Genomic DNA, 17,444 nt, shown 5'->3' with positions numbered 1-17,444 from the left:
TCCTTTGCCACCTTTCCTGTAGCTCCAGGACATCATCAGTGAATGTTTTACCAGTTAAAGAGTTTTGTAGACTTCGAAACAAATGGTAATCTGATGGTGGCTATACGGCGGATAAGACATCACTTCCCAACCAAGCTCCAATAATTTTTTACCTGTTACCAAAGATGTGTATGCCCTAGCGTGGTAATGGTGGAACTTCGGTGGGGACAGTTTTGTCTCAATTGAACGAAATGCCGGGGCTAGAGAATTTCACTCTGAACGTAGAATTTTAACGAAGTGCTTTGGTCAGTAAAATGAAGAAAAACTAGGAAGGTGTTTAAGGAAAAGGATCTCGGGTTAGAATAGAGCTTTTTAAAAGGACGATAACGAAGTACTCTGAGAATCCCGCTAAACCCGAAAACGGTTAGCTTGCTGATTCGGCGTATAAGCTTGGCTAGGATCTTCGGACGATCCGTGTGCAGAGAAACTTCGCTTTAGTTCCCTCGGAAGGAGCACAGGGTGTTATCTAAACGGTCGCAGCCCGTGTCTCGCGAAACTCGTAATAATAGAGCGGGAAATCGAGGGGGTAGCGAGTGGGTCTATCCAGGAGAAAGAGAACCAGAGAGAGAGAGGGAGAGAAGAGGTTTTCAGCTGTCTAGAGTCGGTCCGGCAGAAGTAACACGGCACGTGGCACCGCCACGCAAGCTATTCTTGGCTCGGATTTCTGCGGTAGCTTCTTTTTGGCCGCGAGAGAACAAAAGATTCGGATGGCTCTCGCGGATCCAAAGGACACCGGGAGGATCGACTGATTTATTTTTCCGCGGGGCGGGCTCGCGCGGGAACGTTGAATGGTCCTGGAATCCCGACGATGCTCGGCCCAACGTCGTCGTCGCCTCGAAATAGATCCGACGAAAAGGGGTAGGGTTACGGTCGATGATTTATGGTTGCATCGACGCTCTGGACGCGCCGTGGAAGGACACTTTGTATTATTCATAGTCGTCCCAGCGGCTCAGCCCGATTCAAGGCCTCGAATTAATGATACGCGCCGCGATTACGGTTGTGAGCGGAGAAGACGCTGCGTCGCCGTCGCGACGCCGAGGTGTGTCGAGAATATTCGAGGGACGAGGCTCGCCTGAAATGATAAACGTTTTGCCACACTTTGCAAGATCGGACTTTTTACACCCTCGTTCAGTGGTGGGAAAGTACTCGCGCAACCTTTAAGGAGGAACGACTTCAAAATTCGTTTGGTTTTTAAATTATTCTTAACTTCCCTTGAGATAACTTTCGTTTGAAACAGTTTGCTATATCACGAATAGACAGCGGATCTTTATGCAAAGTAAAAATTTTCTATCCGATTTGCAACCGACTGGAGTGAAATAGATATTTACTTTTTTTCTTAACATTTTACCTGCCGAAAGGCAGATACCAAAGAAAACATAGAAATCTTCTTTTACATTACAATCTTAAATGAAACTATTCGATGACGTTTTTAAGGGTGACTTGTTAGTTTACAATGAAAATTGCTGTTGCTATTCAAGGCTCGATTAAAAAGTGTTTAGCCACATGTACCATAGATATTTCAAAATTATACAATAACATAAATCCGCTGTATAATCATGAATATTTTCAGAGACACATTTTATACGTGTAAAAGAAGTTGTTGAACTTCTCTTATCCTTCAACCGTCCTACGTAACCCTTTAAATCGAGTGCTGGTTATTACCCGGCAAGTCAGGGCCGAAATGCATCGCGTGACTCGAGGATCACGGGGTGAGCAATACCCTCGCTGCATCGAATCATCTTGCCGCTGTCGATTCATAATTCCACGAGAATTTATAGCCGGAGAGTCTCTCCTTCCGACTGCGTGCTTCTTTTTCTTCGGCACTCGTAGTCGTCGTTGCGCCGTCAAGTCGAGTCCTCGACGAGTTTCGAGTGAATAAGAGAGCCGATTTAATTGCTTGCAGAGGAGGTCGCGTTTCGAGAGGCGAATAAAAGTATTCCGCGGGTGTCTGAGGCGTCGAGAGGCCGCGAAGATTGTTCATTCGTGTGACAGAACTATTATTGTCGGCTTGGCTATCGCACTCCAGATGCAAATTCTTTTCGGCCCGTACAGAGCACAATAAATTGTGTAAATACTTGTTGCATCCAAAAATGTTTCAAACAGATGTTGCTAGACATTAAACACTTAACTTTTTCATATTTCACTGTGTTATACAGATACAATTTTAAGTTTTTATTAATTTTAATTTTCGAGTTAAAATAGCTTCGACTGCAAAGGGTTAAATAAATGGTTATTTACAGGGAAGAGCTTCGTTCAGAGGTTAACGCACTTTCCGAGAGTAAATGTACACATCTTCGTCGCAGCGAGGGAGCTCATTTTGAAATCTGAAGGAACTTCTAGCCTTAAGTGTTGCAAATCAGCCGAAAGATAAATATATTTTGGTACGTCGCAGAGAGTCGCGCGGTCGATTGCTTATTCAACGAATTTTTCCGTCGTCTGCCCGTCGACGCGAAAGAACACGATAAAGGGACAACATTCGGGAAAACGAGGAGAGTCCGAGGACGACAAAAAAAAAAAAGAGGAACGCCGTCGGGAAGGCGGTGAAATATGGCGGACAAATTGGTCGGTTGCTTTAGACGGCCACAGTTGGATACAGATATTCATAGCCACTTGACCCGAATGCGAGGGAAAAGCAAGGGGACGGTGCTGCGGCAGCCTAATAAAACGTAAACTACGGGGTGTAAGCTGCATTTCATTACTCCACCCAGCTGCGCGGCGAGCATTTCCTCTTTTCCGATTGATACGTCTTCCTCACGACTGCTCTCTTTTCCAGTGATGGGCGAAAAGCGTTTCAGAAAATATTCGAATGACAAGTGCGTTATTTTTCGTTCACCTTTAGAAAACTTGAATTTTCTTGACCAAATTACAAAATCATGATCCTGATACATAACACGGCTGTCAGCGCTTGTAGTAAAATATTGAATCGTTAATTAACTGGAAATGACGATGTTAATCCTTAGCAGTCGAGGTGCGACTCAGAGCCACCACTAAAAATTGCTGGACCATTATACAGAATATTGTCCACATTATTAAATGTGTTGGTATCTAATCAACTACTACACATTTTAGTATTGCATGCGGTATTATATCAATTTCATATTCATACAGTGAAAAAAATCATACACAATGGAATTCTAGGTCGCAAGAAATGTTTAATTTTCATTTCATCAAACGTTAATTGTCATGTTATCAACACTGTATCTATAGGGTAAAGTGCCCAAATATGAACCACTTTTTGTGGATCATTTTTTGATTGTTTCAGAATACTCTTTCTCGTTCAAAAAATTACCAATTGTAGATGCATTTCCTCCCTATAAGATTCTGGGGTCAAGTTTGTCCAAAAATTAATACAGCTTGGGAAAAATATTTTTTTGTGTCCCTAATATGACACGTAGTGCCATATTAGGTACCCACACCAAGAATGTCAATAGCTATACCCATATTAGGGAAGCCTTGGTAGTGCCATATTAGGAACGCCACGTGGACTGATAATACTATCTACTGACAAAGAGAAAATGAATTTCAGCCCAAACCAACAATTGGCAAACAATATAAATAAACTGAAACTACAGATATGTTCAAACATTTCAAAATCACTTACCTTCCTCGGAAAAAGATACAATCGAAAATCTAACCACAAAAATATTCAACACGTGGAGACACACATTGGCGGAGGATCGATACTAAAATCTATAGAATGGTGCGATTGTACTGCACACTGTTGAGTAAACATGGTAAACTATTGTTTGAGGATTTTCTCACTAGAACGCGACTTCTCCTTTACAAGATATAAGGTAGTGCCATAATAGGCGACTATACCATATTTGTGTGGGCACTTCACCCTATATATATCTCTCAATTTTATATTCATAAAATAAAAAAAATCATATACAATGGAATTATTCTAGGTCGGAAGGAATGTTTAATTTTCAAGTTCAAATAGTTCCGACTGGAAAGGGTTAATTGTCATTTTGTCAACATTGTATCTGTATCGTGTGCAAGAGAAGTTCGCAAAGTTAACGATCGTTTCTTCGCGCCTTGGGCAAACAGTGTCATCCGTTTCCTAGAGCCAGTTGAAATTCTGAATCGCTCCGCCGATTTATAGCCAACTGGAATCGATAAGAAGTTTACCACCACACACACCCACGATCATCCCTCAAGTTTTTCCAAGAGCGATCCGTCTCGCAGTCGATCGTCCGTGCGGCTCGTGTTTTGCGCCTTCAAGGATGATTGCTAACCCCCTGCGAATTTTCACCCCAGAAACTGCAGTTTCGTAACTATTCCGTAGACAAAATCGGCGAAACTCTGCTCGTTAATATTGTCTGTTATTTGTAGCGTTTTCCATGATTTGTGTCGCAAGTTCGTTCGCTGTGCCACTGGTAGCGAACGTGCCAAATAAATTCGATTGTGTGCTGACCTAACAATCAACGTATTAAATCTTGAATTTCATAATTGTTGTGTTGCGAGGGCAGTGCGTACCCTCGACGCGACGCAGACCATAAGGTTCCCGAGCCTAAGAAGGACTGAGCACGTACCGGACCCATTGTTAGCCGTGTCGCATATGGAGGTTTATGACGAGCCAATTGCTATTGCGTTGAAAAGCAGTAAATCAATTTTTAGGCCCCTGGCTCCAACATTAATTCGACGAAAGCTGGAATCATCGCGTTTGCGTACTGTTTCAAAAAAGCAATTTTATAACCAGGAAGAACTATTATCCAACAAATTTATTTCCTTGGGTATATATTATAAAAAGAGGCTAAAAATTTGGATAGACACATTCTTGTTATTTTAATTAATTTACTTTTAAAAAAAAGTACTTCAAAATACTTAATTTGCAAAATGTTGAATTTGATTTGTAAACGGGTGAAACTGATTTGCAGAAGGGTGAATTTGGAGTGTAGAACCAATAAATAAGAGTCGTCGTTCGAGCAAGTCAAAAAGGGAGACCCTCGAGAAAACTTTTGTCTGACCAAAAAAGAAATTTGTGAGCTGCAATCTCTTCTTATAAATAGGCGCAAGGTTTTATAATGTTCTGAATGGAGTGTATGGAGTGAACGGCCGTGTGAAATGACAAAAATGCGAAACGGAATCGGCTTGACGTGTCCCAATTCGAACGATCTTGCTCGTTAGAAGGTTAATCGGACGCAGGTACACGAACCTGTGTCGTTAATTAATTGGTACGAGTTGAAAGGCGACTGGGGACTAAGTAAACGCGATATTATCTTGTCTCGGGGAATGACGTTGCGGTGCGTAGCTGATAATATTCACAATATTTAATTAACGTCGTGGGCGAGCAGTAGATAGAGAGCAAACGGTAGCGCGTAAACTGGTCCGGTGATACACATATATTCCGTGCCGGTTCAACCGTGAATATTAATTAGAATATCTTTTTTCATTTCTCGGAGCTCTCCGTGTACCATGCGACGAACACACGGAGCGACAGTGCGACACTCGCGACCGAGAAAAAGTCGAAAGGTTCCCGAACGAGATTAAACGAGCGTCCTTGGCCGCGAGGCTCTCTTTCGCAGCTTGTAATTTCATAAAACGATCCGCACGCTGCGCCACGGCGCGCTGCGCTTGCTCGCACTCGACGGTGCCGTGTTTTCGTTAAAGACGGGCCAGCTCGCTCGCTCGCTCGCTCTCGCTAATGAAATCCGTTCTCAGAAGCTCGCCTCGTAAAGGCCTCGCAGTAACGAGCGCCGAAGGGAAATTAAAAGCTGTCCATTGCGACGCCCGCGCCTCTTAATCGATTTCCCAGGCCTGCCGGTGCTAGATGTACCAGACACTTCAGTGTCCGCGATCTTTCGCGCGGTTCTTGGGAACCTTCGTCATTACAGTAGCTAATGCTCTTTGGTTGCCGCGCCGCACGACGAAACCAAGAGTTTCTAACCTTTTTAAAATCTAATCCTGTAGATTTTCACAAGAAAATGCCGAAAATTCGAGATTTAATGTTTGGAACTCGCTGGTTCAAATGTTATGTGTGTAAAGTTGAGAGCGATTTTACGAGATTTTTCCTGGCAATTTGGGGAAAAAACAGTCCTGTGTGCTATTGGGTAGTTTTTAGTTGTGTGGAGCAGAATAAATATAGCATAAATCATTAAAACCGTGTTCACCCAATAACTACCCCCAAAAATGATTAGAAACTTCATCGTGTGTTACGTTTGAAAGAAAGCAGGAAATAAAAATTGGAAAACTCGACGGTATTGCGCGAGAGAAAGAAATTCTTGATCGCTCGAGGAGGAAAAACAGCCTCCAAGGAAATCCAGTAGAATTATCGGTTGTCGATCGCCGCACGGATTACACAATAGTGAGTGTAGCTTAATGGGATCCGGTGATCGACAACGAATCGAGGGATCATTGGTTATAGACAGAGAGGGGAAGGTAACGAAACGATTCGTTGCGGCTTGTAGGCGGAGATGTTAGGCACGAGTGTTAGGTACGTTAGGTACACAGGCAAGCATCGTAATTCGCTGGTAATTGTCGGGCGCAAATTGGTTTGTCAGGATGAATCAGTGGCGCGGCGAGTCGTGTCGTACGATCAGAGGATAAGAAAACCTGCTCCCAAACGAACCCGGCAACCCGTTGCACTTCGCGCAGAACACTCCTGCACTGTCATCGTGATCCATCCGCGTAAATTAATCGGATGCTTGCGTTTAGATCGAGGAATCGCGTCCGAGCAATTTCCGTTTCGCGTCGGTGACCATTCGGTCAATTATGTTAGCGGACTTCATACTTTGTTAGCGCAACCGGTCGGTCGTGCGATCGATCATCTCTACGGGCTGTATCGCCTGACTTTATTACCTAAACAATATCCTGAGTTTAAAATTTTTTAGGCATTTTTAGCGTTGTCCCCTGTAGTCTTTTGGGCAGTGAGTATTTCAGAGTACATATGTAGTTTTACTACAGATTGGTTTGTGAGGAATTCTTGTAAGAAATACACGATTATCTTAAAAAGACGTTAAATTTTAAATCAATTAGAAACATTTTATATGTAAGAACTTATTGCCAGTATTGCCGTTTCACCACTCAAGACATGTGAGTATAGATTTTGGTGATTCAAGAGTGGTAAGTTCTTCTTTTCATTGCCAAAAAAATGGAAGACAGTGGTATTAAACCATTGTTACCACGTTCTTTGTCTTTCAAATCGAACTCACCAGTTTTGAATCACCAAAATCCCAAGTTTTGAGTGATCAAACGTACTCGCAATGAGTTTTTCTGGATGCATTCTTTTTTCTGAGATCCACTGTACGTCTGCACCGCGAGATACTTGCTGCTACACCGAAGAACCGAATAAGTCGTTTGAAAATCGAATCTCGGGTTTCATGAAAATCCGACTGGTTGTAATATCGCGAAAATTCTTAAACCGTCGGGTCGGGTCGGTTCCCAGTTCCGTGGAATTGTAATCCCTGTAACAAGAAGGGTGGGAAGAGAGAAGAGACCGAGTCTTTCTCGGGCACAGCATCGCGGTAAAGTGCATCGAGGAGGAGCGTTCTTGCCGGTCGTCCTGCTGAAGGTTGCGGAAAATTAAAAGGGAGCGAGAGATTTATGCCGCAGCCGGGACGAAGCGAGGTTGGGGTAGGAGGGCGGGGGTGGGGGGATTAATCTGAATAGATGAATCTGAATTCGAGAGAATATTCCGGAGCACGGGCAGCGTGCATATACGCGGAGTGGGGCGGATAATATTTTCTGTAGACGTTACTCCTGGATAAACCCGAAGTATGCGGCTCGAAGGTTCGCCGACGCGACGCCACGATAGTGCACGGTTAATCATAATTTCTGGCCGAGATTTAATAAGAGATGCCGCCCACCACCGGGGAATGGATGCCGCGAGCTGATGGGGGTTGGACGTTGTTCTCAGATCGTTCCAAGGGAAACGTAACTTAATTACTGATAGTCGCGATAAACGAAGCCGCTCCTCCGGCAGGGTAGAAAGAACCAGCAGGAAGCGAACTAGTCCCCCGAGAAGCATCGTCAGGATTAGTTCGCGGACTGTTTTTGTCTTTAATTAAAACCAGGAACGTTCGTGATCAGTAGACTCCTCTGCTATACTTCTGCATTTATCGCCTTCGTACATTCGTCGAATGCCAGGGAACAGAAGATAATATTATTTCTCTCGAAGACTTTCTGAACTTCGCCTCAGAAAACAAAAAATTTTTAACCTTATCAAAATGTAATCCCGCAGATTTTGACAAGGAAATGCCGGAAATCCAAGTTTTAATGTTAGGAACTCGCTGGTTCAAAAGTTATGCGTATAAAGTCGAGCGATTTCAAGCGTTTTCTTACACAAGCAAAAATCAGTCGTGTGTGCTAAAATTGTGTTCACCCTATAACCACCCTTGTGAGAGGGGTACCAAGTACAAAAATACTGAATTATTCGAATCACTGTGGAAACGTGGCGCTTTCCAATTGAAATTCTTCGCGAGCCACGACAATAACAGCGGCGAGCCCATCGCGTTGACCCCGAGGAGGATTTCCCTCTCCCGATTAGTCTCCCAAATCGGTTTCTATACGATCGTTTAGGAGCCGAAGCTTCCCGCCGCCCGAAGATATTGATTTCAGCCCGCGATTCGCCAGGATGCAGCGCTCCAGGGACCCGGCAGCCTCTGGTGGTTAAATCCCTAGACGGTGGTGGTTCCTGCGCGGGTGGGAGGAGGGAGTGAATACGTGAGAAATCACATCTGAGGAGACCTACCGAGCTTATCGGCTATCTTGTCGGTTATTGAAAATCGGTTGTTCCTCTGGTCCCTGTAAGTGTCGTCGAATAAGGGTTGGGAAGGGGATGGGTGAAAAACAGACTGGCGGGAATGATCGTGAGGTCACGTTGAATCGATCAGGCTCGCGTGTTCATCGATTCTCGTTGATGCGTTCGGCAATCGCTAGCTGGAGAGGATCGTTTGGCCATCGGAAAGTGTTCAGTGGAGGTTGCTAGAATAGAAGGAGACAGAGAATATCAGGAACCAGATGGTGGGTTGCACGTGTAGTGCTGCCCGTAAGTATTAGGGCACTTGTGGCGGAATTAAATGTGACAGTGTCTGAATGTTGTTGAATCGTTAACAAACTTCTGCCTATGGCACTGTGTTGACACTAGAACAACCGAAACCGTCTGAATTACTGATTTCAGACTGTTTAGAATACAGACATTGCGAAGATGCTTCTCTGGACACTTACAATTAGTAGATACATTTATGTATTCCAACGTGTTTGTTTACGAACAATCGAAGATGTGGATGCGACTCTACATTTAAATTAAACGAGAAACAAATTTTAGGGTACCCGGGTACCCATTTACTGCATTTCTTTCAACAATTTCTTAATGTTCCTCTGAATGTACATTCTTTGCTTTGCAAGACAGGCACAGCAAGGCAAACACGTTAAATACAAAAGCTTTTAAGTAATCTGTACATTTTGGTTGGCCCAACAAGGCTTTTAACGTTGCAGAAAATTAAGAGGCCAGCGTATCGATACAAAGTCAGATTCTTACGGATCCAGCAGGTGTTCTAATGCTCACTGACTATAGAGCACGTGTCTTAGTGATTTACTCCGTGCACCGTGTAGGAGTGAACGCGAATACTATCGACATCTTAATTGCGGGAAATATCCTCCGTTTCTCGGACGGTCTATAATTATCCGACGGCTAGAGATATCCGCTCCGAATGCAATAAACAATCCGGTGAGAAAAAGGAACCCGTCTTACCACAGCGCCGCTTGTAAACGTAGGAACATGTACGTATCTAGTGTATTTACATGCATAGGATTGCCGCGGCACGCCTCCTAAATTTCCTTATCGGGGGCCCGAGCGAGACCCGCCGCGGGCTAGATACCAGGACGCGCGATAAATCATCCCGGGAATTCCTCGCGGAACTTTTTCCGCGGGTAATCTCGACAAATGCGGCGGGTAGAGCGACGGCCGGTCTGTCGAGCTTGAAATTTTGTCACGTGAAACCAGTCGGACCCGCCGTAAATCGCGAAAGGCGTGAACGTGGAACACGGGACAGGTCGAACAACCGTTACCATCGTTCATTCGATATCTAAGGGGCACCAGAATGCGGCTCCGGTGCTCCAGCACCGTGTCCAATACCGTCTGAGAGCTAAATGCACGTCTCTCTCGCCCTCTCCCCAACGGTGACAGTTTTCGACCAGAGCGAGTCTGGCTCTCGAAACTCGATCTCGTCAGGTGGATACCAATGAACAATGGCTCGCCGCACGAATTATTGACTCGATCTACCGGTTACACGCGTCTATTCGGTTGTTGAAATGTTTGATTTTAGAATGGAAACGTTACGAAGCGTTTCGACCAACAAATGCAATCTTCAAGTATTAATACACATCAGGTACAAAGCATATCTTGTGTTTCAACATGCACAGTTGCTTGTTCACATTGAACAATTGTTTGCCGACCATGTTCCAACAACTTTTGATTTTAATACTGGATGCCGTCTACTGAGGACCCGCCAAACATGATAGACAATATTGTACAACGTCGTCGTTTCGTAATTTTAAATAATGAGGACATTCTGAAGGTGAAATCAAGGTGTTGCTAAGTATCCTCCGAAAAGATATATTAATTTTATTTAACAATTGAATCGGTGGCTGGAGCAACATTGGATGTGAGATTTCCTTATTAAATTTCTCTCCTGTAAAATCTTGTAAAATTTGTACTTTATATGTATGTATAGGTAAATAACTCAATTACTGAAAAAACATTTTACCAATAATAATTTGAAACTTGGCGGTGCACCCCAGGAAGGTTTCTCCAAGTTTCCGATTAGAATGCGCGGGAATGTGCTGGACCGTTCGGTCAGGTGTACAGGAACAAAGGAGCGGAATAATCTTTGCACGAGGAGATGAGGTCGGGCTCGAGGATTTAGACGTAGCGAAAGTCAGCGGACAGATCTGACGTCCACAAAAAGAGCCGTGTAGTTCTGTGCTCCAGAGGGGACACGTGGGCGTCACAGTTGCCGGTAGAACCGGGGACAATTATCTCTCTCCCTAGACAATGGTTCCCTCGGGTGTCTTATCGAGAGCCGTGGTTGCTCGTCGGCCGGACCTCCCGCCCCTTCTTTTGTAATTTCCAACGAGGATCGTAAAGTTTCGGGCCCGGGCGTGTTTTTGCCCGGCTTTCAATTAGAACCGCGCGGACCCGGTTCAGGGACTTCTGGTTTACGATTGGCCACGGATATGGATCACCCGCGACAATGAGCTGTATCGCGGCCCGATATCTGTGTACAAACAACGAAAACAATGCCGCGCCGGTCGTACTTAGCCGTGTTCTTTCATGAGGAAAGATAAGAGGGCCTAATGGCTCTCGGTGGACGTGACTAATCCGGTCCAGGGGAATCTATTACCAGTTTCGAAGTGAAAAATCAAACTTCGCTGATAGAGAATGTTTGAGGGACAGCCGACCTGGCAGGCTGAAAGAGAATTTTCGGCCCGAGAGTTCCCATAATGTACTATAAATGCATACCAGTGCGCATGACTTGACATCCGCCGTCATGACAACGCGTCTTCGAGCTTTGACGACGACAATCACGACTCCAATGTCATGACGACGCGAGATTTCTAGTTTACCCGACGATAAAAATCTTCACGGTAAAAGTTGTCGATTCGTTGTCATGTAAAAATACTGCTTAACCTTTGCGCTCCTACAGCCAACATAATGGAACGCCTCTTTGTAATCGTTCGCTGCAGAATTCGATCTCATTTCGCGATAGAATTTCTTTGTTTCTAATTAGCATAAAGTAGAAAGCTTGCTCTGTATCATTGGTGTGCTTTTTCCTTGCAGGTAACTACCGTGCCGGACGAGGGTGACCATACCTTCAAGATGCCCAGGGCTTCCGTGGTGCACATGACGTCGACGGCGACGAGGCCGCAACACATGTCTCAGGTATTCTCTCTCAGTTCTTTTTATTTATCAATCGTTACGTGTCCAAAATCAATTGAATGGATCTTTCTCCGATGAAAGAAGGGCCTATGACATTTTTAGCTGGTTTTTATCATTGTAATTCACGTTTCAGTTCAAAATTGCGCTCCTATAAAATTTAAGAAACCTGACATCTCTTCTTGCAGACACACATTCGAATAATCCTTGTTTTTTTTATAATGACGATTAAAACTAGCGGACCTCCAATCCTCGGGGTGAAGATCCCAAAAATGTTAATTCGTGGACATAGGACCGAGCGACAAAGCCTGACAAAAACTCCCGACCCGAGCCCAGAATTTCGGGTACCCGCACAGCCCCTGTTCAAGAAATATTTGCACTCAGTTTTGAGACAACACAGGAAATGCAATCCCGTTCGATTGTAATTCTTAGCGGAGGATTTTCCCGACTGCATCGGGCCGATTTGCATCCTCCCGTTGTACCCGTGTACCTGCCAATTCCCGAATAATCCAAATCCAGCGAGCTGAGCGAGTCTTTCCTTCTTGGCATAGGTCCATATTGATATGCAAATACAGAAGATAGCTGCGAGCTTAATTGAGTGGTCCGGCTTAAAATGCATATCGAGAGCGTTCGCGTCCGGGGTGGCCGCTCGACTTAAGCTCTCTCTCTCTTTTTTCGTCCTCCCTCTATTTCAGCCTGTATTTTTCACAGAGACGCGCACTTAACCATGCCGGACTGACCGGCCATTTTCATAATACGCCACGAAGAAGACTTTCAAAGCTCTCTTTTCCCCGGGCACGTTTCTTTTCTCTCCATCCCCACTCGTCGCTCCTTCCATCCTTCCTTCCTTCCCTTCGTGTCGTCGTTCTCTTTTCGCTTATGGTCGGCTAACAGTTTTAAGCTAATGGCTCTCTCGGTTAACTTCGACCTAACTCAGGCACATCCTTTCTCGGCGTGGCTTGGCGCAAACGAGCTTTTAACGTCGCGACCCCCGCCAGAAGAAACGCGCACGGGATAACCAACACACCCGTCCGAGAAATTCATACTCCCATCCGCGCCGCGCCGGGATCGTTTGCTTGAATTTTCAGTGTTTCGCCGCTGGGCACTGTTTTCCACGGGGCATTCTAGCCGGTTCCCCTTTGCCGGTCGCGATATTCAACGAGTTTTACGAGACGCTGCCTCCGCTCGATGAATTCATGCTGTGATAATTGTACGCAATAGAACGGCCGAGTCAGACGTCTTGCTTATTTACTTGTTTCTTGGTCAAGAATAAACTGCGTCGTGTCACGGTGAGATTCTTTGAAAGTCGGGTTCTCCTCTTTGACTATGGCGCAGCATAAAGCATAACTTCATCCGTTCGGCCCTAATCAAGAACGGGACTCGCGAAGTCTGATAATGCTATCATACATATCGTCGGCCTCATACTGAAAACTGCCTAAGACAATTTTTTATGAAGATTGGGTTTTCAGCTTCGCCTTGTTAGGCAGTTCAATTTCTACGGTTTGAGGGTAGTAGTTCAGGAATAAGTTGTCAGGTCACAGTAAAAAATACAGTAATTTCGCTTTAAATCGTTTTTCTCTCGCCACCTATAAAATTTACTTTTCTGGACTCTGGCAATTTTCATATGAGCCCGACGAAATTGATAACCGCACAATATAACTATTGAATAAGAAAAGAATAAGCGTAACTTTCAATTAACAACAGTCGAATGATTCTCTCTAAAATCGTCCGATACGCTCGCTGCACTGTGCAGCGCGGTCACGCCATTTCATCGCCAGCGGTGGGTCTAACGGCGTTGTTTGCACGCTAGAACAAACCGAACATACGCGATACAAAACCATTTAGCCGAATCCCGAAGGTGGGGAATTAGATTTCAGCATTATCGTATGCGGGTCATGCATCAAAGCGGGGAATCAGGCTCACCGGCTCTCGCTCTCTGAAATTACCGGGATCCGTTCGCACTGTTTCTAACTTTGAAGTTGTCCATTATACAGCGATTAGACGGCGAGGATAATCGTATACGTCGTTCGGTAACTCTGTATCCGTGTTATTCTGCCGCCCAGAAGCTGAATAGCCTTGTTACAACAGTCTCGAATACGCGGTCCTGGTTCGTTTATCGTTCCCACTCGCAACCACCGAGAACTGTTTGCCCCCTTGTTACTTCCAAATAATGCGGGTTCCCCCGCGTAAACGGCGACTGTGTAAATCGTTGTACAGGGTTTCATTCGGCTTCGTGGCGTGCGCAAACGTTTGACGGCCACGCGCGACGTGCCGCGACTGTAAACACTCCGCAAACGTCGTGCATGTCGCGCTAAGAGCCACCATCGAAAGGGTTAACGCGTTTGTCCTGGCTCACCGGGTGGACGGAACGACGGAACGCTGTCAACGGCTGTTACAGCGACAGCAACCACTGTCATTCCCTCGTCCGTTCATCATTTCTGTGATTGTCAGGAGAAACGCGTCGCATGTCACAATTTCAAAGAATTTGAGTTTATGCATTAATCGAGCTTCATAGTGTAGCATTGACGTATTTACCAGGAAAAGAGTCATGAAAACAAATTCGAAAGGCTCGAAAAAATAATGCAATTTAATTTAATTTCCTGACAACCAAAGATTTCACGAATTGAATCTGTCCGTCGGTGTTAAACTAACGCAATGGTAAAAGATCGGTGAAATAACTAGCTAAAGCTAAAGGATACCCCGCTGTACATCACGCAAGTCTTATACGAACATTTTTCCACAGTTTCGCAAATACCGAGCACATTCAAGGTGAACAACGTTATATATATGTATATCCGGTATTGTTAATCAATTTCCTAGACGCGGAACACGACGATGCAATTAACCCTCGTCCGTCCCTCGTTTCGCGAATTGAACCTGTCTCTCGGCGTCAAATTGACACAATGGTAAAAGATCGATGCAATAACAAGCAAAAGGATACCTCGCTGTACGTCATGCAAGTCTTATACAAACATTTTTCCACAGTTTCGCAAATACCGAGCACATTCAAGGTGAACAACGTTATATCCGCAGTCGGTATTGTTAATCAATTTTCTAGACGCGGAACACGACGGTGCAATAAATCTTGCGTGGCGAGCGCGGCCGAAAAAGACCTCAGAAAAATTGCAAATGCGACGTCGAACGCGTCGCGTGTACACGGCGCAGCTTCCCCGCGGAATCCGTAAAGCCGTGTCGCTTGCACCTGCTGGAGAATTCTGTCGATATTTCATATTAAACTCCGGCCATCGCACACACGGTCCGCGCCCTTATCGAGCACACTTCTACACACGCGAACACACACGTACATACTGGTTGGGAAAGGGGTTCCAGCGAGAGAGTAAGTACGTGTCGCGTCTGTTACAGTTTCCTACGTTAGGTTAAAGGAATTTTAAAAGACACTCTCAGGCGCCGATCCCACGTAAATTTGCATAGACTTTCAATATCTTGACCTCCCCACCGCACCGCACCCGTCGACAGCGGACGGTGGACGAGCGTGTATTATGCACGATTAAACGCGTGTCGCCTAACCAGGCCTTTCCATCGTTGTCCGACACGGTCCCTAGCACGATCGAACCGTTTGCAAACAATAATGCGTGGGTCGCGTGCCGCTTTCCAATCGGCCGCGTTTTTTACCTGTTACCTCCGATCGCGCGAAAACTGTAGCGCTACCTAGGCAGCTGTCTCGCGCCAGCTGATTGGCAAACAATGACGCGTGGTCGTCCGACGCTTCCCGATCCGATTACCTATCAATTCCTTATCGAGAAGTTGCAACCCGTAGATCTCCAGTCTAGCGTTTCAGGTCATAGACGTCTGCAGAAACTCGCCTCTCTTTGCTCGAGTCATTCAGGGTAAATGTATGTGTTACTGCGGTATTTTTTTCCCAGTGAGATTAAATTACGTAAAAATACATATCCGATTTTTATTCAATTTAAATATGTTAGTCTCGACGTTTTAAGTTACTTTTTCCTATGCAGATAATAGCTTTTTAGATATTTGCAAAAAACTGTTGGTTCCATTACGGTGGATTTTTTATTTTGGCTCCCTGACGGTTTTCACAATTATTAGGATAAATGTACTGCGACTATGCGTTCAACTACCAAAAATACATATTTTGACCTGAATAAATTTGTATTCTCGTTGGCGACGCAAACAAAATTGTCAATCATTCTCGTATTTTTACGGTCTTATAATTGCCTACGAATTAATTTGCACAGCTGATCGTTTATTGATATCATTAGAAACGACCGTAATATTCCGGGTGGACAAAGTTATCGGTCAAAGAAAGAGCCGGCCGTTACATCCACGGTTGGAAACATATCCCGACGACGCGACGGCACGTCCAGCGTATCACAATCGCATTAGGAGACCGTGGCCAATAATGCACCGAACGAAAATTCAATTTCCACCAGGCCATAATTCAATAACCGACCAATTTTGCTCTCTTTCGCGTCGAATTAATGCACTTATCCCGCGCGATAATTTATTTCATGCGACACGACCCCGGCCACGGCCCGGCCGGTTCGCGCCAATTGCACAATAATTACAGACACACCCTGCATTATCCGCTTATTACAGCTCGTAAATAATTCTTCCGAGCTACTTTCGCGTTTCGGAAACGTTTCTCACGGACTCGCCGGGAAAACTAAACCTCGACACGGATATTACCGTCGTTGATGTCATCTCTATTTCTTGGGGAGACGCGGATGTAAGCCTTCGAGCCGCTAGATAGAGATAATAGAGCAACACGGATTCCGATTCGCGAGCTGAAAGCTCGGAGTGACGCTCGATTTATGCGTGTAAAAGGGTCTTTTAGATTTTCAATTTTGGAACGTTTATTTTTCGCATTTCCCTCAGTGTCGTAATATTAAGGATTTCGACCTTAAAAAATTATATTATTATAGTCCAAATAATAGGACACATGTATGCAGTGCCGTAACGAGGGCGTGACGAAAGAGGCGCCCGCCACGGGCGCAACTGGGTTCGGGGCGCAAAACAAGGAATACCGACCCGGTTGAGAGTCGCTTGGACGCTTTTCAAATCTTGCAAAAAAATTACAAACTCTCATTACAAAACACGTATCCAAATCTAGACATAGAATTAAGGATTTTCATAACAATGCCTGTAATAACAGCTTCCGGCAAACGTTCGTTTAGCAAATTAAAAATTGTAAAATCGTACCTTCGTTCTTCTATTGGACAAGAGCGATTAACAAACATGTCTAATAATATCAATTGAAGAAGATGCTGCCAAAACATTAAATTATGACGATATAATAGATGTTTTTGCAAATGAAAAAGCGAGAAAAATTACTTTATAAAATATGCTGAACTGTTTTATGTTTTTATTATGTTATTTTAACGTATACCTATGTTTTGTATTTGTTTTATTTTGTCGTCATTGAATACAAATAAAAATTTGTTCTTATTTAGGTTATAGATTATTTATTCATACAAATACCTTGACAAATACATTAGTGTATATACAGGCAACTCATTTTTATGAGGTTAATACTATTTAATATATTTCA

At 44.5% G+C, this 17,444-nt stretch overlaps 2 protein-coding genes across 3 annotated transcripts in view; one reads left to right on the top strand and one right to left on the bottom strand.

Moving 5' to 3' along the window:
- Positions 1-17,444, bottom strand: part of LOC143210198 (mediator of RNA polymerase II transcription subunit 20-like) — a 153,860-nt gene that overhangs the window by 119,971 nt on the left and 16,445 nt on the right. The window lies entirely within an intron of this gene.
- The window catches only part of LOC143210193 (facilitated trehalose transporter Tret1-2 homolog), a 129,455-nt gene that overhangs the window by 104,769 nt on the left and 7,242 nt on the right, over positions 1-17,444 (top strand). For both annotated transcript variants that reach the window (XM_076426833.1, XM_076426834.1), the window contains one exon: positions 11,822-11,923. In XM_076426833.1, the coding sequence (XP_076282948.1) occupies positions 11,822-11,923 (102 nt within the window). The remainder of the gene's footprint in view (positions 1-11,821; positions 11,924-17,444) is intronic.

Source organism: Lasioglossum baleicum, chromosome 7 (assembly GCF_051020765.1).
Source record: "Lasioglossum baleicum chromosome 7, iyLasBale1, whole genome shotgun sequence".
In the NCBI taxonomy this organism is placed as follows: domain Eukaryota; kingdom Metazoa; phylum Arthropoda; class Insecta; order Hymenoptera; family Halictidae; genus Lasioglossum; species Lasioglossum baleicum.
The sequence above is the reverse complement of the archived record's forward strand: the minus strand, read 5'-3'. Positions and strand labels throughout refer to the sequence as shown.